Raw genomic sequence first — 22,643 nt, forward strand, 5'->3', positions numbered from 1 at the left:
AAATAGCTGCTCGTCGTCAATGTCTTGTGAAAAAGTTAACCAACGGAAATGCTTGACGATTAGCTATAACGTTCCTAGATATATCAATATCTACCGAATCTACGCTCTCTATTTCACGTTGCTAGTAACTCTTTTTTAGCTAAAAAAAAGATTTCATTTAAAAAAAAAATCGAATTGATAGCATAGATATCTTCTTTTATTTTTCTAACAAATTTTATTGTTACAGAAAAAAAAGAGTTCGTTTTTATTTATGCTACGTGGTGAGTAACTATTTTTACAGAAAAGTACAAAATTTCTGTTAAAAATACTTGTTATGATTATTGTAAAACCCTCTACCTCAAAATAAAATTCAATCTATTTTATAACAAACTATAACTGCCTAAGTGCACATATTATATTACTATAATTTTCTCAAAGACATAAGATACTTTACTTTAAGGATTGTGTTATAATTCGTCAGCAAAACGTTGGGAGCTACAGGCTAACTCAACGAGCAATTTAGTGTTAAGCGGTAGATTAAATCTAGACTTAAAAGATGCAACATTTCTGTATTTTTATTTCCTATGTGCATACGCACCATGTTACAATACGGTAACATTCTACCAACACTGTCAAACAACTGAAAAAATGGTGGAGCAATTTGAAGTCAGATCAAAGAGATGCTTTGACCAAGGAAAGACAAGCTCGTATGGCTACAGGTGGTGGTTCCCCAATTCCAACGGTTGATGTTGACCCGGAAATATAAAATATTGTGCCCAATCTAATGACAAGTGCTCCAACATTATTTTCATCAAATATACCAAGAGATGAAATTGAAAGTAAGTTTGTTAAAGTTTATAGATTAATATATATCTACAATATTGTAGATAATGTAACATAATTTATTGTATTTTTGTAGGGCGACGAAATGCTGTTTTAGATGATGTATGTCTTGAAGAATTTTTAATAGAACAAAGTGATGATGAAACTAATAATAATGAAGTATTAGATTCAAGAGTAATTCGATCTGTAGCAAAAGTTGATGTGACTAATACTTTCAATACCACTAGAATCCGAAGGAGACAAATTCATCTTTTTTACAATTTCAAAAAATCTTAACTATAATAATGTGCCTGAAAGTTCTTAAGTCACCTTCAGAGAAGACTTGAAAATATAACCTCACTTTGACACCAGTAAGGACTTATTGGGATTAATAAGGAAGTCTTATACGACTATGAATACATAACTGATAAAGATTTGCTTAAGAATTAATTATGAATACTATTTGAATTAGCCTTGCTTGATTAAGTTCATACTTGAGGCTGTACTTAAGATAATACTTAAGTTACGATTGTGAATCGAAACGTCACCTTAAGCATGTCCTTAAGGCGAACTTAGACATAAGAACCGACTGAGAATACGGGCCTTAGCCTTTGTCGGTGGTGACATCTATGGGCGTCGCGAGGTGAATAAGGCCCATGACACTAGCTCTCTCTTTCAGCAGAGAAGAGAGACCAGTATAGAAGTTCAATGCTGTGTTTAAAATTCGGACGAAGTTCCGGTCCACATGTCGGTAATCTCAGGTCACAACATAAAAGGTTCTGTGAACCCATCGAGCGATGGCGCTATAACGGTTTATTTCAGCCACGCCCCTCAATCTAAGAGAGAAAAGAGATAAGATTTGTGTTCTCTTTTACTCTCATTACAAGAATCCTAAGCCAGTTTATTTGCAAGCAAAAATTTTTAAATAGAAAAGGTCCAACACTGTTCGCAACATAGATAGAAGCAATGTTATGTTTTCTTTTTTTTTTTATTTAATTAATTGTAATAATGAATTTTTTTAGGACAAATTTTATACGCAATTACATTAAAGGAGAGTAAAAAATGATGAACAACCGAAGCAATTTTTTTATTACAAATAACGATGTTTACAGGGAAAAAAAAAAAATTAATTAATTATGCATGATGATAATGAGTCAAAGGCTTCAACAGTAGGGACTTTTCGAAGTCCTATTTATCACAGTAGATAGAAATGAGACAAATAACAAAATAATCTTTCCTCTGAGTTCCGTAGGGCAAGCCTACCCCACTTAAGACTTTAAACATGATTTTATCTTTATTTGAAATAGATAGGTGGGTAGCTTTTTTTTTTTTTTAAAAGAGAAGTTTATTTATCAAAACACAGTAATACATTTGTATAAAACTATCTTAAGAAAATACTATGTCATTATAGAAAATATAATATTACAAGCTAAACAACAGTTAGGACTCCGTAATATCCACTATCGGTCAATAATTTGACCTATAATAATCAATATAATATTTATAACAATAGCCATCAATTGAAGTTAACGCCGAACAGTATCTAAGTTATAAATTGAGGATAAAAAAATGATTACAAAAAAAAAACATCCTCATCATGGGTCGGTAGCTTTTTTTTTTTTTTTTAAAAAAGTTAAATTTTATTTGTCACAAATCCTTAATATTATCAGTACAAAAATTTACTTACAAAAATACTTAACAATAGAAGAAAATAAAGTTATACAAGCTATTAAAATAATAGATCTCCGTATAAACCTGTATGCTTTTGCAATTAACAAAAATATTATTTCAAACTGTAACAGCTATAGTTACTTACTGTAACAAACAAGTTACTATAGGCTCTAGAAATTTGCCAACAATATAAAATATAGAGAACATAAAATATATGACTGATAAAAAATTCTTCAACAATATCGTAATTTTATAAATAAAAAAGGGAGACTTACTAGCTAAGGGGGAGTTATATACATATATACAAAAGAACAGGCTCATAGAGCCAACACTAGTGAAGCACAAGTTTGTGCAGCTAGCAGGAAGATAAATCCACAATATTGAGTAGTCAATAAATTCATCTGTTTCTGTTTCCTCTACTCTTAGTTTTAAGCTTAGCACGTCTGCGTATCTCATCCATATGTTTGACATCATTTGCTAGCAATTTGTACTCTGAGGAGGCTCTGTTTGTGTCTTCGAGGTCCCTGATCGGGAGCGCGGTGGAGAAGTTGGCGCTGTTATTATCATAATTGACATTTAAGTCAATGCTTTTATTGGCTGTATGTCTTCTGGTATGATAAAGAATCGGCAGATTGTTGCTATCTTGTATCAATCCCATGTTGTCCACTGTTTTAAACCCTTCAGGCGGAATATATCCAGATTGTAATTGGTTGTCTATTGTTCCTTCATCTGGATCCGCTATCTCCTTTACCAAATCATTTTTGACGTTAGTTAGACGCCCAAAGTATCTTCTTGTCAACTTAAGGGTAAAACAGTCAACTCTTGGGATGTTGGCTTTATTATAAAGAAACTCATTGCTAACTCTCTTGACATACCCTGACTCTTTGGTGCGGTGAGCTCTCAGACACGTTCTCAAACAGGCCCTTTCAAACCTTCTGATTTTTTCCATGAGTGTTGGGCCCATGTTCCATGCTATGGGTGCTGCGTAAGTGAATATCGGTCTGATTAACAACATGTAACAGATCACTTTAGCTCTTTTCTCCAGGTTTCCATTATAAAAAAGTCTCTTATTTGATTTGAAGGCGGTTTCTGCTTTGGCAAGCTGTATCAGGTGATGAATGTTGAGTCTAAAGAGATGATCCATATTAAATCCCAGATATTTAACTATATTTTTTTGCGGAATGGTCTGAAGTTGATTGAAGTGAATGTCTAATGCTGTGATATTAGCTTCTTTAATTTTGATGATAGAAGAGTATTTAACTTTTTTAGCTGGTCGCCTGAAGAATATTAACTCACTTTTTGTTGGATTTATCTTGAGATTCCAATCTTTGTAATACATGTTAATTTTATTAATCAGATCTTGCAGCTTCGCCTGAATGACATCCACATTATGGTCAGCCACGTAGACGACTAGGTCATCAGCGTACGCTATTGAATGAGTTCTTTCTTCTGAGTTGAGTCCAAACATATTAATTAATTCACTGTTGAATGAGTTGAAGAGGATAGGTGACGTCACCGTACCTTGCTGCAAACCTTCTGTGATTAAAAATGTAGACTTTGAGATGTGTTGACCATCCCATGTTTTAAATTTCTTCCCTTGTACCATATCCAGGATGAGCAGAATGAGACCAGCAGAAAATTTATATGTGTCAAGCTTGTGAATTAATCCATTTATCCAAACGGAGTCAAATGCCTTTTCCAGATCTAAGAGCACAGCTCCAACCGTGTATCCTTCGTGTAAATAGTTGTTGATATCTGATGAGAATTTATGTATAGCGTGTGTGGTCGAGTGTCCGGTTTTAAATCCAAACTGGTTATCAGGAATTATTGTATGTTTGTTGATGTAGTTGAGTAAAAATTCTTTTATTAATTTCTCGAAGACTTTACTTATGTTCATGGTTAAACTGATTGGCCTGTAGCTCTGAGGTTCAACTGGATTTTTACCTTTTTTCAAAATTGGAAGGACCTTCGCCATTTTCCATCTGTCCGGGTAGTACGCAAAGTTTAAAGCGTTGTTAAAGATTACAGTATATTCTTTTATTATTCTTTCTGGTAAATGCTTCAGTACTATAGCTGGGATGCTATCTAGTCCAGAAGATGTTTTATTTTTTAGATATTTTAGGATACCGTACATATCATTGACTGATGTTAGGAATCTGGGTTTGTCATCGACCTCTCTAGCCTGAACTGGATTGTGAGCTGGATTATCGTCACTGAAAACGGTACATGACTGTTGATGTAATCGCATTAAGCTTATTGAATTGTTGAACCTTTGGGCTGTCTCATCTGCTACGTTTTTAATCTCTGTACCAATATTAGTATATCTTGGTGAGTTTATCTGCTCTAGATACTTTCCAATTACTTCTAATTTGGTCATTGGATCCGTAACTATGATTTCATTATCATTTACTAGTTCAGGATATAAAGCACTGATTTCATTATTAAAAGCGTTGTTGCTGGACAGCTGTAGTCTGAAGTTATTCATTTTTAACTGCTTTGATGGTCGAAATAGCCTGTTAATTAGAGGGAAGAATTGGTGTGAATCTCTATAGTTGATGCTTTTGATAAGTGAAGCCCAGTAAGTGGTGATGGTTTTCCTAAAATTATTATTGAGTTGCTCGTCGATCTGTTTAGTGGTTTTTTTTAGTCTGATCATTTCTTGATTACTATGTCGTGTCGTACTGACAAATTTGATGTAGTGTAGTCTTGATACCAGAAAGGATTTGAAGCTATGGAGTTTCTTAATAATATTATTTTCATATTTTAGGTAATATTTCCATTTTGTGGTGTCTATCTTAGGTACGGTACTATTGATACTATCTTCTATTAACTTTTCTATCTTGAGAATGTGGTCATCAATCTCTTTGATGGTTAAGTTTCTGGAGGTAGGGACTTCCTCGTCTGTGCTGAAATGTTTATCTAGATGTTTACCAAATTTCTCCCAGTTTGTCTTCTTGTAGTTGAATATTGGTGGTATGATCTTCGTCATCACCTGTCCATCAAAAAGTGTGTTAAGATCTATGTGAAAATTTAAGGCCATATGATCGCTATCGTATGCTTTCGCAGGAATTTTGTTATTAGTGGCGTTTGTGATAACCAGTTTACTATCAGCTAAGCAGAAATCAAGAAAAGATCCTGACTTTGGAAAGGTGGCATGTGCCGCCGAGTACAGTTTACATTTAAACCTCAGACTGAAGTCCATCTCCCATTTTTCTAGTTGTCTACCACGGTCATTTACTACACTATCTCCCCAGATGGTATTACGAGCATTGAGGTCGCCAGCAATGATAAAGAAATTGTTGTAATCATCTAACTTGTGGTCCAAGAAAAGTTGTTCCAGTTCCTTGCCAAACAGGTGACTGTCAGAATGCCTTGCGTATATGCTGAAAACAAATAGGTTAGTATTGCTGTTTCCGCTTAGTTTTATACATGCATACTCCAACACTTTTAGTCGCTCCGCGTTAGGATAGGTCACTTCAATGAAGTTAAAAGTCTTTCTCACAACCACAGCAGTTCCACCTCCTTTTTTAGAGTTAGGTCTATCCTGTTAGGTCTGATTATGTCGTGATTGTCAAATTTAATAACGTGCTTCTCATGTAGTTTGGTCTCAGAGATCATGGCGATATCTATATTATAATGATTTATAAACTTTTGTAAATCGTACCGTCTTTTAACAGAATTAATGGAATTGACATTAATCGCTGCTAACCTTATCAGAGTATTATTGTTGTCCGAGGAAGCCATTTCACTCATAGTTAAAACTTGAAAATATTTGTTCAATCCTTAAGCTATTGAAGTTTACTTTACTTTCTATTCTTTCTAAGTGAGAAGTTAACTCCTTTACTATTGTATCCTTGATTTTAATTAGAATATTATCAAGGTTTGAATTTAGATCAAGAATATCACTGCCAGTAGCTCTTTGGTTATGAGTATTAATACTTTGGTTTCTTTCCAGCCGCTCCTGGGGTATTTGACTATGTGACGAGGTATTCGCAGAAGTAGCGCCATCTATTCTATCCGTACCTTCCTGAACTTGTTTTTTCGCAATGTTAGCATACGAAAAATTACCGTCTACTTTCCTAAAGATTTTGTTAGTTTTCTCTCTTGCCATATCGTTCTTTTTTTGTCGTTGACGTTTTAACATATTTTCAGCTACTTTGAGGAAAGGGCATCCTCTATAGGACGCTGGGTGCCCACTTTGGCCACAATTAGCACAACGTAATAGCTGTTTATCTTTTTTATCCGTTATAGGGCAATTCCCTGGACCATGATTCTGCGCGCACTTGACACATTTAAATCCCCTGTTGCAGTTTGAACTAGCATGTCCCACGTCTTGGCAATTTTTGCACTGGAAAATTCGAGGCTTTTTCAGCTTTTCCCATTTTATCTTTTGATTTAATAAAAATTTAGTCTTGAATAGTTCCTCAAGTGCACTATTTTTATGAACTTGCACTATGAAGTGAAACAGCTCCGGTTTATTTTTATTAAAAATTAGTTTACTAACTTTAACGATATTAACACTACTTAGATTTAGACTAGTTAAATCAGCCTTTACTTCCTCCTCATCAAAATTACCTCTTATGCCCTTGAGAACCAGGGTCTTGTTTTTGAGGTGTTTTGGAGTATATGAGTGAAACTTCACCTCTTTGGTTTTCAATAGCTTGACGATTTCTTGATGAATTGTCATATCAGTTGCATTAGCTTGGGTTAGTAGCGAATCCATTTTTTTGAGTATGAACCCCTTTTTATCAATCTTGTTGCTTGCGAACATCGAAATGATGTCTTTAATGTCAACTTCCGCTATGTAGATGGGTGGAATTTCGATTTTAGCGGGCTTATCCTGTTGGCTGTTAGCAGCGCTCTCTATATCATTATCGATTTGCATTTGAGAAAGTACCTCAAACTGGTTGTTCGTTTTTACCGACGAGTCGTGTATTGTATTATTATCATGTTTTGCCGCCTTTCTGGGATAAGTGAACGTCCCCTCATCGCTCTCCACGGACGACCTACTACTTCTTGTCTTTGAGTTTGCATTAATATTTGGCAGAACCTTCACAGCATTATTCACAAATGCATTTCTAATCTCGGCTAAATTGTAATCTCTATTTAGATTTTTCATCAGTAATTTATTTTTCAGTTTATCAGTGTTCTCCTGGGACGCCACTGCACCTGCATTCACATTGCCACTAGGGTCCATGTTTGAGAGCTAACCTCAAACTTGCGTTTGAGCCTGCCCCTCGAAAAACTTAGTTTATTTACACTTTAAATAAAGAAATTATCAAGAATTAATATTTTGACAACTCGCCCATACACCAAATTCTCAATTTATGCACTTTTTACGGCTTTTAAGCCCTAAGGGCTTGAAATTTTCAACGAAATAGAACAGAGACGCTCTGTATACGACAAGCGAAAAATGTCGACTGTGGGTCGGTAGCTAAGGGGTTAAATCTCTGTTCGCATATCCTTTGGTGACTGGTTCGAATCTCAGCAGTAACTTTTTTTTTTCTTTAATTCATTAATTAAATAATATATATTTTATTATTTTGTTTTGTAACAATACTAGTGCCCAAAATTTTTTTTATCATTTTCTAATTAATTTTAATAACAACAATGGACAACTCATAAGTATATGACCGAATGACATGGTGAAATATCTACATAAGGCTTGTACTAAGTAATACCAGAATTTAAAAATATAGTATATATATATATATTTATAAGTTGTTCATTATTGTTATTAAAATAAAGTAAAAAATAATTTCCAAAATTTGGGATTTTTATCCATTACCCAGAATAAAAAAAGGGTACTAGTATTGCTACGAAAAAAAATGGAATAAATTTATTTAATTAATGAATAAAAAAAAAAAGTCACTGCTGAGATTCGAACCATTCACCAAAAGATTCGTAGACAGAGAATTTACCCCTGAGCTATCGTTCTATTTACTGGAATGGAAAGTAAAGTAATATTTAAAGTCTTAAGTGGGGTGGGCTTGCCCTACAGAACACAGAGGAAAGATGATTTTTTTATTTGTCTCATTTCTATCTACTCAGTAGATTCTACTTAAGGTGATAGATAGGACTTCAAGAAGTCCTGTTTGTGGGATTAAGGCTGTTGGGACAATAGGGGTTTTATTGCCCGAGAAAAATTTTTAAAAAACTATATTTTTTTCGCTTCCTACTACCCGAGAATGCTGACTACATTTCTTAGCTCCCATAAGGACTGAACTTCTATACTGGTCTCTCTTCTTTGCTTTCAGTTTGTGAGATTGTTCCCTGAACTCCTTTAGTCTTTTTATAAAGCTTCTTGGTGTCACGACGCGTTCCTTTTATATTGCTTAAAGTCTTTGTATTTTGTTTTACTTATATAAATATTATTTGAGTAATTCTAATAGTATTAATTAGAGTGTTAGATAATTTCAGTTTTGGATAATCACTGTGTTATTAACCCTTCGTTAGTCGCGTCAAAATTTCTTCCTAGTTTGGTCGCACCGCGGGGAATCGCCACAATGTTAAAATTAATGCGACGGTGCCACATTAGAAGCAACATTTTGGTGCTTATTTTAAATCAGTTTATTTAAACTATCATACATGATTGGAGCGCCTCCTACCGGATTCAACATTTGGCAACAGGGCTCATAAAATTTTCCTGTCTTGTTTGGTCACGTAGTGAGGGAATCGCCACAATCGACTCATTTTTGATAATAAAAATTGAATTATTTAATAAATATGAGTTATTAAAAATATTTGGATGGGTCCACTTGATTCTAAAAAGTGTAATTTAGAAATACCTCGGTGCATTTGTATTGATGACATTTAGTTGCATGATAATTATACAATTACTAAAAAGTGCGGCGATTCCCTCATAGCGCGACCAACGAAGGGGTAATTGGCTCAATCAAGTCTTCTCTGACCTACCATTCCAATAGTGTTTAATCTCGTTATAAAAAATACATTTATAAAAAAAAAGAAAAACTATAGGAAAATTATTGTTGAAGTTGATTCTAAAATGCACAAAATGTTATTGTTAGAAAATAAAATTATTGTTGGATAGAATAAGTGTCGGCTTTTGATTTCATAAGTATTTTGACATGTTTTAGTTGCTGGGGAGTTAATCACTACACAGAGACAAATGAAGGAGTACTCTTTACTCTACGGAGGGAGTAAAATTTTTTCTAGCATTTCGTACTTTGTTTCTAGTAAGATTTACTACTTGAATAGTAAATATTACTCCACATCTAGAGTAGCGGTAGATACTCGGCGCCACGTCACCTGCACATTCTGCTCATTATCCATCTATTGCCCCTCGTCAAACTAGCGCGCTCTCGCGGCTCATATTTACAGTGCCGAGTAACACTCGACTCTATATTGAAAAGTTTGCGCGTGACGTCACGACGCAATGTTTAATTGTAAATATCTCGATAACTATTCAACATTACGAAATAATTCTCGATACACAATTAATAATGACTGTTGGCGTTCATTTAAATCCAAAATGAGATTTATTCATTGAGTATTTATCGAGATACAGATTGGGCCACGCCCTTAATTCCGTTTTTCGCACATTTTAACTCGATTTCTCACCTCTTCTTTGTCAGTCTTACCTAAATGCTACGCGGACCTTTCTCTCTTGGCCACAATTTTTCTACGATATATACAGGTATACTCTAAATGTATAAGTATAGCGAATGAATGGTTTATGTATTTTTCACGTTAATATTGATAAAAAATACAAATAAGATTATTTATTTACGGATTATCTCAAAATATAAATGATGTAGAACGAAAGTTTATTTAATTTTTGGATGGATAGTAATGTTTATTTATAACCAACTGAAAAAGAAAATTTATATCCATGAAAATTTTAATCATTTTCAATAGTTTCAGATAGTCGAGCAGGCTAAGGCGTCGGTTTCGTTGCGTCGGTAGTTTTAAGTGGTCGTCGGTTCGAATCTCCGCAATAAAATATTCTTTATTTGCGTAGGTCACAATCAGCGTTCCTTGCAATCTTCAAATGGTGTATACGTGAAATTGTTGTTCATCATACATAAAATCCAACAAAATTTTTTTTTCATTTTTTGAATTACTTTTATTAATTAACACATTTATTGAGTAAACTTCTACATTCTAAATCAGTTAATCTTACACATCATTGTCTAAAATTATAACGAATTTATTGTGTCAAATTAACACAAAATTTATGTTAAATTAGTTCTCTTGTGTGTCAAATCATTAACACAAATTTTGTGTAAAAATTTGACACAAATAGTTGAGTAGACAGTTTTGGACATGTGAAATGTGTTAATTTTAACACAAATTTTTTATCTGTGTATGAAGAGTCTTTAGAGAGATTTGTTTTTAGTAACATTTATCATTCACCAAGTATTAGTCATGATAAGTTTATTTAAAGATTGATTAAGGAATGTGAAATCTTAGTTGATTACGGTGATATTATTTTGTATAAGGATTTTAATATTAATTTATTAAATGTTAATCAGCATAAAAAAAGTTAGGAAAAGAGATGAGAATTCTTGACCTTGATCGACCAGTCAGTGAGTCAACTCGTGTAACGAAGCACACTGAAACTCTTATTGGTTTAGTATTTAGTAATTATAATGTAAGAGCTTCTGCTCTTTGTAATCATACATTAACTGATCATTTGACTGTGTTAATTAATTATAATATTATATTTATGAATGATTGTAAGCTTGAAAAGATGTATGCACAAAATTATAAATTAAATGCATAAATTATGAATTGTTATAAACAAAAAAAGTATGTTCTCATTTATGTCATACGGTTGGTTATATTTTTTTAGTAAAAGAAAAAATTATGCGTTAAAGGACTCATATATATAGAAGGGGTCCCTATTTTCATTGTTTATAACATACACACACACAGACGTCCACTGGAAAACGATCGTATTCGACTCTGGGGACCTTAAAACGTGGAGATATGTCAAAATTCGAGATTCGCAAAATCGGACCCATTACTATAACTTCCTACTGGGAAGTTAAAAATGTGGGGTTCAATTAATGAGTCGTTGAGTATAAAATCTAGTAATAATATTTCTAAGAGTTTGTTAATAAATGATAAAAGCAAAAAATGTGTAGCAGATTAACAGTGTTGATGAAATTGTAAATAGTATTGCTGATATCAGTAGATTTTTTTAAGTTAACTTACGAAAATTCTTGTATTTTTAGTAAATTTAAAAAGTAGACTTTGACTATGTAAATAAAATCGTCAATAGTATCAAAAATAGTAAAGGTAATAATGTATTATTTCCGGGTTATGATGTTAAGTAAATTTGGTTTATAAATTATAAAATAATTATGGATATGATAGCTAAAAAATTACTAACCATGTGACATACATAAAAAAACTCTATTTGTTGATTACGACTAAATTTGTTATAGATAAATAAAAACGGAATCTATGCAATTAATTTATATTCTTCCAACGGGATATTTTTTTTTACTAAAAAAAAGTTATTAACTTTGTTTTATGAATGAAAATGGACTTTTTTAGCTTATAATAATTGAATTTGTTACGAACATTAATTGCGAAACTTTATCTAAATAATAGAATCATAATTCTTATTTTCACTGTTTTTCATTAATACACAGAAATTTATTACTTTTTGTTCTGTTTTATCACCGAGTATTACGTATCGGGAATTGGGTCATTTAAACAACGAAATTATTATTCAAAATTTTACTCAATCAATCGATTTTTATATAACGTGTTCTGACTTAGTCGGGAGTATTTCATCTATATCCTGACATTTTTCTCCCCACCTAGTAATTAGACAACTCAAGGTCTCTCCTATCAACTCATCTATAGTGATGATTGTGAACTCATCAGGCAGCCTGACTTTCATCAGACATCATCAGTAAGCTCACGTTGGTCCACATCAGCACCTTCTTACAAACGGCGCGAACGATGTCAGCTTCGACTTCTTACGGCCTCATGGACAGACACACACAAACAAGATCCACGCACGGACAACTCGCTTGTGTCTGTGTGGCTGACGCCAACCCAATGTAAATTCAGACTACTCAAAAAATCCAGACTACTCCTGGTGCAGATACCAGCACAGGAAAACTTACAACTTTCCTGTGAACTTCTACTCAACAGTGAACTCATCATTGAACTCGTTATGTGCAATATCAGTTAACTCTTCATCAGGAATTTTAGTGAACTCAAAGCTGTTCGCAGAGAATTCAAAGACTCAGTTTTTCAGTGAATCCATTTTATACAGTTATCAGACAGATTCTCTAATCATTATTTTACTTGTTACTGTTACGTTAGTGGTTAATAAATAGTTATCTGTTGTTGTTAACTGAAGTCAGTCGATTAATTTACACCCGTTTAACAGTCCCGACTGTTCTAGCATCCAAATATCCGAAAAAATACAGTCCACATAATTTTGATTACTGTCCACCTGTAATCTTTTGTTAAACTTAATTTCTTTACCCCGGTAAAAATATTGGTATCACTTTGACTTTGATTAATCATCTTACATTAACTTGTCTTGCTGTAACCATCAAAAACAAGACGATATCTGTCTTCGGCGGATTACCAGTGATCGAAAAAATCGTGGAACAGACAATTGAAGACCAATTAGTTGACTTTTTAGATTCAAATAATGTTTTAAAACAAGAACAGTCAATAACAATAATAACCGCAAGACAAAATAACTGCGGGTAAAATAACCGTTATTTTGTGATTATGTAGAATATGCAATCCCGTATTTAACGGCAAAACCAAGCGAATCGTCTCTTATTCTGTAGGATTTTCAATCTTGGGTTTCCTTGTATTGTAACAATAGTATTGCTTATGCGGCAAGTTCAAATTTATTTGATATTCCCTGCGTCTCGAACGAACGCCACTCACTGGTGGCGTAATACATAAGAAATTGGTATTTTGGTTATTTGAATCGCAGTTATTTTATCGGGTGGTTATTTTGTCACGGTTGTTTTGTCCGCGGTTGTATATATTGTATATATTTGTTAATTTCAAACGGGCCTTTGAGACTATTGATACTAGAAACGGTGTATAAGTGTGGAATTAGGAGTACACTGCTGCAACAGCTATATTCTCACTTGGACCAAAGAACTCAGCAAACTCAAATACATAATATACTATTTAATAAAAAATTGCTTGAGCATTGTGTGCTACAAGGCTCAAAATTAGGTCCACTGTTATTTATTCTTCATATAAATGATGTTGTACACTTATTAAAAGGAAATGAATGCAATTGTAGACTATTTGATGATGATCTAATAATTTCGAAGAGTGGTACCTATATTTAGGAAATCGAGGAATCAATTAATAATACCTTGACTGAACTAGAAACATTTTTGAAAGCCAACTCGTTAGCTTTTAATCTGAAAAAGACTGTTTTCATGTTAGTGCATGATAAAAGAATAAAGAATGTGAATAACTAATGTATAATAGTGAGTAGTAATAGAAATATAACTGAAATTGATAAAACTAAATATTTAGGTACAATATTAGATAACGATTTACAATTTGATGATCATGCTAAGTATATTTTAAGTAAAATCAGTCAGAAAGTAAGTTGTCTAGGTAGATTGAGGTATTCATTGAGTAGTTTTGCAAAGTTAACAATTTTTACGTCTGTGATAGCACCTTATTTCGAGTATTTTGGATCTATTCATATTCATTTAAGTAAAGAATATATCAATAAATTACAAATTGTACAAAATCGAGCTAGGCGATGAATACTGAACGTTAATAAGTACACGAGGATAAGTGATATGTTTGAGACATTAAGATTCTTGTTAATTGAACAAAGAATAAAATATCTAGTATTCATGTCCATCTATAAGATTGTCAATGGTAAATTAATAGAAATCTCAATGATTTGTCATTTAGAAAAAGACAGACGAAGAGTATGGAAAAGTGTTCGAATTTCTATGGAATTCTATTATACAATAAACTTGATAGTAAAATTGGGGATCATAAAAGACTAGCTAATTTTAAGAGAAATCTATTGACAGCAATAAAAAACAAAGAATTATAATTATTTGTGGTAAATTTGGAAGTTTATACTTGGAATTAAACTTAAGTTTGAATTTATAATGATTATATGTAATAATTTCATGTAAATTGAAAGTCATATTGTAGCATATGTTTGTCAATAAATCTATATTTATTCATTCATTCGAACCTGAATCTTACGATGAAATTAGAATTTTTTTTCTGAATTATAGTGACTATTTGTGATTTTGAGAAAACTGCCTCAAACTAAACTCAGAGATTCATTTGCGTGCTGTTTAAACGTAAATGACTTAACATGAATGGAAACAGACTATTTTTGCTCATAAAAATTGAATTCGTTTAATATATACTTGAAAACCTGAGCAAATTGGAGCTTTACGAACTGGATTCTTACTTTCGAGGGAGCAAAGTTACTAACCACGTAACATGAATTAAAAGAAATTTTGTTGATAATAAAAAAAATCAGAAGCAGAAATCGAATCTCACGATATAATTCAAATTTTCTTCGTCCATCATCAATATTGACGAATTTATTATTTTTCTCTCAATACCATCACCAAGCAATATGTATCTATAATTGACTCATTCAAACTATGATCTTACCATTCAAAATTTTCCGAATAATCTATTGTGATGTAGAATAGATATGCACTTTACGCCAACGAAGTTGCGGGACTCAGCTAGTATATAATAAAATCAGTAATATCGTTCTAAATAAATTTTTCTATTATTTAAAGCATGTGCACTAAATTATGCATCTTGATTTTCAACATTACTACACAATTTACATATGAAGTATAGTCGCAAATAGTCCATTATATTATAATTTGTGGTTAATAGTTATCGTTTTTATTTTAATCATATAATTTATTGTATAGTTTTTGATCAATAAAAAAAAAAGTGATATGCGAGAAAATTTAATCAATTTTGTCATATATAGGATTTCTGTAAGTGAAAAATGTTTGAAGAGAAAGTCAAATTTCCACGAAAAAAAATAAAATGAAGTTCTCCGTAGTCCTACGAGAAAAACATTGAAGATCATCCATACTATAGAATATTCGGGAAATGAAATTTACTATATAAGAGATAAAAATAACACACTTGTATTTATAAAAATTAGCGAAAGAGAAAAAAAATGGATTAATTAAATATCTAATAACAAAAAGAATAGAGAGCAAAGAAACTTACCAACTTTTTCCTCAGACGGTGCATCGGTATTACTTAAACTTCTAGCAAATTGTCCTCTTTTAGAATGTCCACTACATCCATTTTCAGAAGTCCCCTGATGTCTCAAATTTTTTTCATAAGATCCACTAGAACTGTTGTAGTCATTACTGATTCGTTGATCGTGAGAATCACCATCATATTTTCCATCATCAGTTGGTAATGATTGTGAGCCATTTATGTCGTCAGCAGCAAAATTGTCATCGTCATTTCGTGTCGCGTTTCGTGATGGGAGTTCATGGTAGACGTTCGCCCGTGGGTTTTTAGCAGTGTCAGAGGTAGCGGTTTGGGAATCAAAGATATTCAAATTAGCATTACCAGGGCGGGGTGCTCGGTTTTGGGGCCTAAATGAATCGTACGGGCCAAATCCGCAGTTCTCACTGCATTGGCTTTCGCTTTCCATTGAATACTCATAATATTCCAGCGTATCACTAATAGCAACATTTCTTTTACTTCCTTGCTCTCTTTGAGTCGATTCAAATGATATTTGTTGAGGCATTTTGAGCTCAAGATCTCGACAAAGTGAACATCGATGTTCTTTATAATTATAGTCGATTTCATTCATTCTCTTTGAATGCGATTCTTTATTTGGACAAGTTGTATAAAAATTTTGGCACTCAGGACAACTTGTTTTTCGACTTCGAGCACTTAGATTATGAGCGCTTTCTTTCAGATATGGACCTGGATAAGAACCCGAACGATCTGGCCGTAATTTTCTCTTCAAATAAATATCATCTTCTAAAGGATATCTCTGTCGTGATAGCTGTTTCTGATTCAAATTTTCAATAAAGTTTTCTCTGTCATCAGGACCCACTACTGTTTCGATGGAACCGAAATCTTCATCAGAATTCATAAACATGCTTGCTAAACCCTTTTCTCGATGTGAACTTCTTACGTTTGAATTTCTTTCATCGCGAGTTTCAGAACAGCTACTATTCCGATGTCTCTTCAGTAATTCCTGATATTGTTCCCATGTTAATTCTTGCTGCTTATCAGTAATCAACACGGGCGTAGATTCTGCTCTCTCTAAAATTGCTCTCTTATCTTGTGGATAATTTGGCTTAATAAAGTTTTTCATTTTATTTCCATTAAAATTAAAATGCATACCTCCATCACTGTTTCGATAATCTTCTAAATTACTATAAATGTTCTCTCGGAGAAAAGGTACAGATTTATCTTCAAGACTTCGTGATCTTTCACGAACTTCAGGTAAATAATATGTACGGGTGAATATTTTGTTATGATATTTAGAATTTCCTTTACATGAGGAATGAAGACCTAAATGAAATTTATCTAAATGACCTTCAGAGCTGTTAGCTCTCTTTGGCATCAACTGTTTGACGTCATAACTACTGGAAATGCTTTTATGTTTGTCTTGAACAACTTTTTTCTTTGAAATATCTATACTAGCATTCAAAACATTAAAATCATTGTTGTAAAAATCACTAGGGTTATCTTCAATACTACAATAGATGTGATCATTTTCAAGCAATCCATAAAGATGTTCTTCTAATGTTGTTGTTCCTCTATCTGGAGATACAGTTTCATCTGCATTTGAATTGCTATTCAAAAAATTACAAAAGTTATTACTATTTTTGTTGATTTGAACATTCGATCTGGTGCTCACATGTTCATCAATAAATTGGTCAAAATTCGAAAGAAATGATTCCCCAGAATACGTACAACACTCATATTTTTCTTCAGTATCAAGAACGCTCTCTGAATTTTTCGAACTATCTTCGTTAGAATCATAGTAACTTCTACTAGAATCTTCTATTTTTGGTAACTTTTCACCTAATTCAGCCATATTTTTTTTTATTTTTTTTCTTGCCGTTTTCATACTATCATCACTAAAAATATCCTGTACCATGTCGTATTCGATATTTTTTATGCTTCTAGGAAGTTCTGGATTTCTAATCTCATCATTTATATCAATAAAGTAGTCATTAGCCTTATCACCATTATAATTCGAGATTTTTGATTTTAAATATGGCAGAAATGGAATGCTACTAGAATGTTTCATTCTAGTGTTCAATAGATGTTGAAATCGTAATTTTGTCGTTTTAGCACGAACAATATCACTACATGTATCGTCACAATTATCCACAGAATGACGTTCAGAAGAAATATCTCCGATAACTTCATTTTCACTTGTCTTAGAGTTGCTGTACTTCATAAGATTCTCATCAATGGTTTGAGATTTTACCATAGGAATACGATTTTTTTCATGTATCGAGCGAACAACTGCAGATTTGCTCCGTACGAGAGAAGAGTGAGGGCTAGAGGTAAGATTGTGATGTTTATTGAAGGGTTTCCAGAGTTTACTGGAGACGCTATTATTACTAATTAGGTAGTGACATTCACTAGAAGGTAATTTAGGTTTGTGCCTGCGCCTACTGCGCCTAAAAGGTGAAGGCAAAGGAAATATGGCTTTGGGAATCGACATGTTCTTAACTGTCGATCTGCAAATAATTTTTCGTAGATTCAATTATTCTCTGCTATTTTTGTTATAAACATGATATTCATTTTTCATTCTTCTGTCAAACGAAAAGTTAAAATTACAATGTTGCTTCGGTATGGAGTGATATTACTTTTGTGTGTGAGAATACGTAAAAATAGACAAATTTGTTTCACTCCATACACATATAAAAAAATAAATTTGAAATTCTATTTGAAATTAATAATAGTGAATCATTTTAATGACATGCTTGAAATATTTTTTCATCTTAATTGATATTTAGGAATTGTAATCTATATTGTACAGACTAGTCATTTTTGTCTTACAAATTATACAATGGACATTGAAATAATTCAATATAAATCTAATGGATCTAGTTCATGACATCAAGAAAGAATAAATCAGTAAAACGTCAAATGTGGAATAAGACACTGTCTAAAAATGCTTTCTCAATTCTATCCAATGAGAATATAGAGTATTACAAAATTTGCACAAAGTAAATACATTAGGATGTTGGAACAAAAAGTTTTTCTGTAAAAACTTTGTTTGATAAATGTTTTAACTCATAAAGAAATGTAATTGACTAATCATATGTTATCAGTCGGCAACAAGTTGCTAAACGTTGCACAATGCGTAATAATGACTTTTTTTTTTAATTATTCAAGTAAATTTTTTTACCCATCAGAATACCAGTTAAAGTTTTGAGTCAATCATCAGTACTAGTGCAATTCGAAGTCAACAGAAACATTCGCCAGTTCATTCTGGAGTCAACTCGAGAAATATTTCAAGACAATTCAACGTAAATTCGAGTATTTTAATTCAATTAATTTTTTGCATTGCATTGATAGGCTAACGCCACGTGCACAATCACATCTTCTTGACTTGTGAAGTGTGTTGCGCTCGTGTTGGAGGTCAATAATACCAAACACACCAAGTTAAGCATTTATCAGACATTCAACAAAAATTCAGTAAATCGAAAATTGACATTCAGTGATTTCGATCGACATTCAGTCTTCTTATTCAGTAACAAAAAGTTTGTCAGTGTATTTAGTGTGCCTGTTAGTGCTGAAAATAAAGAAATTTTATTTTTTTATAAAACCTGACTTCCGTTTGCTCTGTTCCGGCACAATCATCCCTATCCTTAAACGGTTAGGTTAATTCATAAGTTGAGATTTTCTCAACACTACGGATTATTTCTCTTATTTCATATTCTTAACATAATCCAATTTTTGAAATATTTAAAAAACGGTCTGTAATATTTATTTTGCTGGATAAAAATATTAATAGTGTGACAAGACGAGTCTAAGTCCATTGTCTATTTCGGACAAGTGGCGCCATCCGTGCCGGCTAGAAGAAAACCCGAAGCAACAAACAGTCATGTCGCCCTCTCTGGGAGACTTTCACTTGCTGTTGCAGCACCACTTCAACTACAGTCAGTATCATGGGAACCTGCTTGACCTACCAAGGTCAAATGAAGAATAACAACCTACAGAATATTCCACTAGTCAGCGCTTCGGTCGAGCCAAGGGGCGGAGCCAGAAGATGGTGGGAGATCCCGCCAGAATCACGCTACTACTTCGACGCACGAGCGGAGAAACGCAGTTAAACGCTAGAGTTGAACGCCAGAGTTCCGTTCGAGAGTACGAGTGTCCAAAAAGGCATTATCTACGACGCAGCCAGACAACCGAGTTGGAACGCCAGGGTAATTCCCCGCATGCACAGCAGGTTAGCAGCAGCCGCGATTCCTTTCCATCGAAGTATCATCAGGGTGAGCTCGGAATAATTATACTGTACCTATAAGAAGGGCATAGGGTGAGCCCCTGAAATTATTATAATTGTAAATGATACTTATTGGCCCTTCTGGCAATTGTCTTGTTTTGTTAACGCCGCAAATTAAACCAGTACGATCAATTATTGTAACGCGTGTAATAACAGGTCCGCTTCAGGTCGCGGATTGGTGAATCCTGCGAGTTGTACGCAGATATCTTTGAATAAAGTTCCGATAATAGTATTACTCGTAGAAGACAATTCCCTAGGGTTAAAATCCTCCTGTCCATTGCATACAAATTTACAGGAATTGACTTCAGAACCTCCAAGGGGATACTGGAGACCTCCGACGAATATCATCAGCGTGCCGACAGATATCTCTTACACCCGCATTCTGCGTGCGTGGTGCAGCTCATCGTCGTTACCCAAATTTCATAGTATTTGCTCGTCGTATTATTCTCTTGCTTCATACATATATTCTCTCGTTACAATTTTCTCTCGCATAAATTACTCTACCACGTTGAAATCGAGGAATAAGGTAAGTGAGAAACTACCTATATATATATATTAAGCAGAATCATAAAAATTGCATTTTCCATTCTATTTGTCTACTTCAAAATCCTAGACCCTGGATAACCCGGCTATTCCGTATAAATAATAAAAAGCTTTTCGTTACGACGAAAACTTCTCTGAAGTGGTTGAGAGTAGATCCTAGAGGAGAGAGCCAGAGAAAAACTCCATCAAACTTTTCCACGCTTTCTCCCGGCGCGTTTCCTCATTCCACAAATACCTACCAGTCCCCTAAAGACTTCCCTCCACCTTCAAAATAGAACAGGAACTCCTCAATTCCCTAAAAATCCTAACCTTAACCAACCTTCACCATAACCCCCTTACTTTTCTACGCTCCTCTCCCATCTATCTATATATATTATATTATATACATTCCATATATATCAATCACCTTTCTTCTCCTGGTGTGGAAATAACCCTCTTTGCCAGGAGAAACCATTTCAATAGATAAAAAAAAAAGAGATCGTTGTAGTTCTTGACGAAAAGCCCAGAAACTTGTCACTAACTGAAAACACGCGAATTGTCAATCACATCTCTTTATGAATTAAAAAAATATTTGTCGAACGAAGTTTTTGTGAAGGAATTTTCTATTTCATGTCATCAAAGTAACAGGTTGATGTACTTTTTCACGAGAATTTTTTAACACCACGTAAAAAGGAAAAGATAAAAATAATAATATTGAAATAGGAAAACAGAGATAAAGAAGACCATCTATTCATTACACAAAAACAGGATCCAATAGTGCATCTACAAGGTTTCTATTTCATTTTCAATGTCCATTTGGATGTAATCTTACTTTATATGCAATCGAAATAATTTTTATTGAATTGACTTTAATTACCGATTAATTTTGAATAAATTTCGAGTTTCTTCATGGAAATCTCGAATTACTCGGTACTGTATTTAAAAATCAAAAGTACTCACATGAGGGCTTTAGATCCTCTTGGCCTTTCCGATTGCGTGCTAAATGCACTACTTGCTACGGAAGCAATACTTTCCATATCAGAATCACCAAAGTCTCCCATAACGTCTTTATCAGGACTCAAATGACTTCGTCGATGCCTTTGTAATCGATGAGTATGGGACAATTGTTGTGGTTCGTGGCCAATTAGAAGGAGATCAGAATCTGATAGACCACTGTAATGCCTTTCCCATACTGAAATTCAATGAAATTAAAAATAATCATAACTTTTCACGAGAAATATATGGATGTGTCGAGCGAACAGAATAAAAAATAACATTGTTTACTCGATTACCCAGTATTGAAAAAATCGACAAGTGCATAGTCTTCGTCTCTATGAAAACAAATGGGAAATTAATATTTTAGATTCAATCACTTACAAAGAAGGTATTTCGAAGCATCACCAACGATTGTTCTGAGGCTGATACATATTACTGGATAATCAATTTTAAGAAATAAAGTTATTTTTTAAGATGCGTATTTTTTAAGATAAAATGAGCTCCAAAAGATAACCACCGTACAAGGAATTATAAAGGTTAAAGTGACTATGGAATAAACTTATATACTAATGATTGTTTTCTGATACGATTAATCAAATTTCTATTGAAGTTCAACAAAAAATTTCGAATAGATTTAATTTACTTGCGCTTTATGAATTTTTATAGAATGGAGTAAAAATCTACCAATATTATTTTCCAATAATTTTTTTAAAGATCTAATACAACTTGTTTGTATAGATTGTGAGATAAATAATAAAAACAGAGTTTTACGATGTTACTATTCAATCTCTGTTTTTAATGGCAAGTAAATTTCACTGATTCTGATATACTCATTTACAACTACAATACTTAATTAATTCACTAATACTTAAAGAATAACACATAAAAAACGGTCATAAATTTTTATATTGAGTACGTTCGTTGAATCTTAATTTTGTTTGGTGAATTCTTCTGGAAAGCAACAAGAAAAATTTCTATTATTTCGATGAAAATGTGTAGAAAAAAAATTTAAAGTACTTATTAGATTCTTACTAGAACTGGAATGAATTTTTTCTTTAAAAATCAATAAAAGTCTATGAAAAACAGAAGAATAAGAATGTATTTGAAGATTGCATCAGAAACATTACCTACGTTATAAGAATCTACGAGAATTTATTTGAACAATTAT

The 22,643-nt window shown here is 33.0% G+C and overlaps 1 protein-coding gene across 11 annotated transcripts in view; it reads right to left on the minus strand.

Moving 5' to 3' along the window:
* The window catches only part of Rim (Rab3 interacting molecule), a 244,107-nt gene that overhangs the window by 107,770 nt on the left and 113,694 nt on the right, over positions 1–22,643 (minus strand). For 10 of the 11 annotated variants that reach the window (XM_035091932.1, XM_035091936.1, XM_035091933.1 and 7 more), the window contains 2 exons: positions 21,440–21,671; positions 15,685–18,182 (listed from right to left, as the gene is read on the minus strand). In XM_035091932.1, the coding sequence (XP_034947823.1) occupies positions 15,685–18,182; positions 21,440–21,671 (2,730 nt within the window). The remainder of the gene's footprint in view (positions 1–15,684; positions 18,183–21,439; positions 21,672–22,643) is intronic. The other variant, XM_035091938.1, reaches the window with a different exon arrangement.

Source organism: Chelonus insularis, unplaced genomic scaffold (genome assembly GCF_013357705.1).
Source record: "Chelonus insularis isolate UGA/USDA-ARS -01 unplaced genomic scaffold, ASM1335770v1 contig_8_pilon, whole genome shotgun sequence".
NCBI lineage: Eukaryota > Metazoa > Arthropoda > Insecta > Hymenoptera > Braconidae > Chelonus > Chelonus insularis.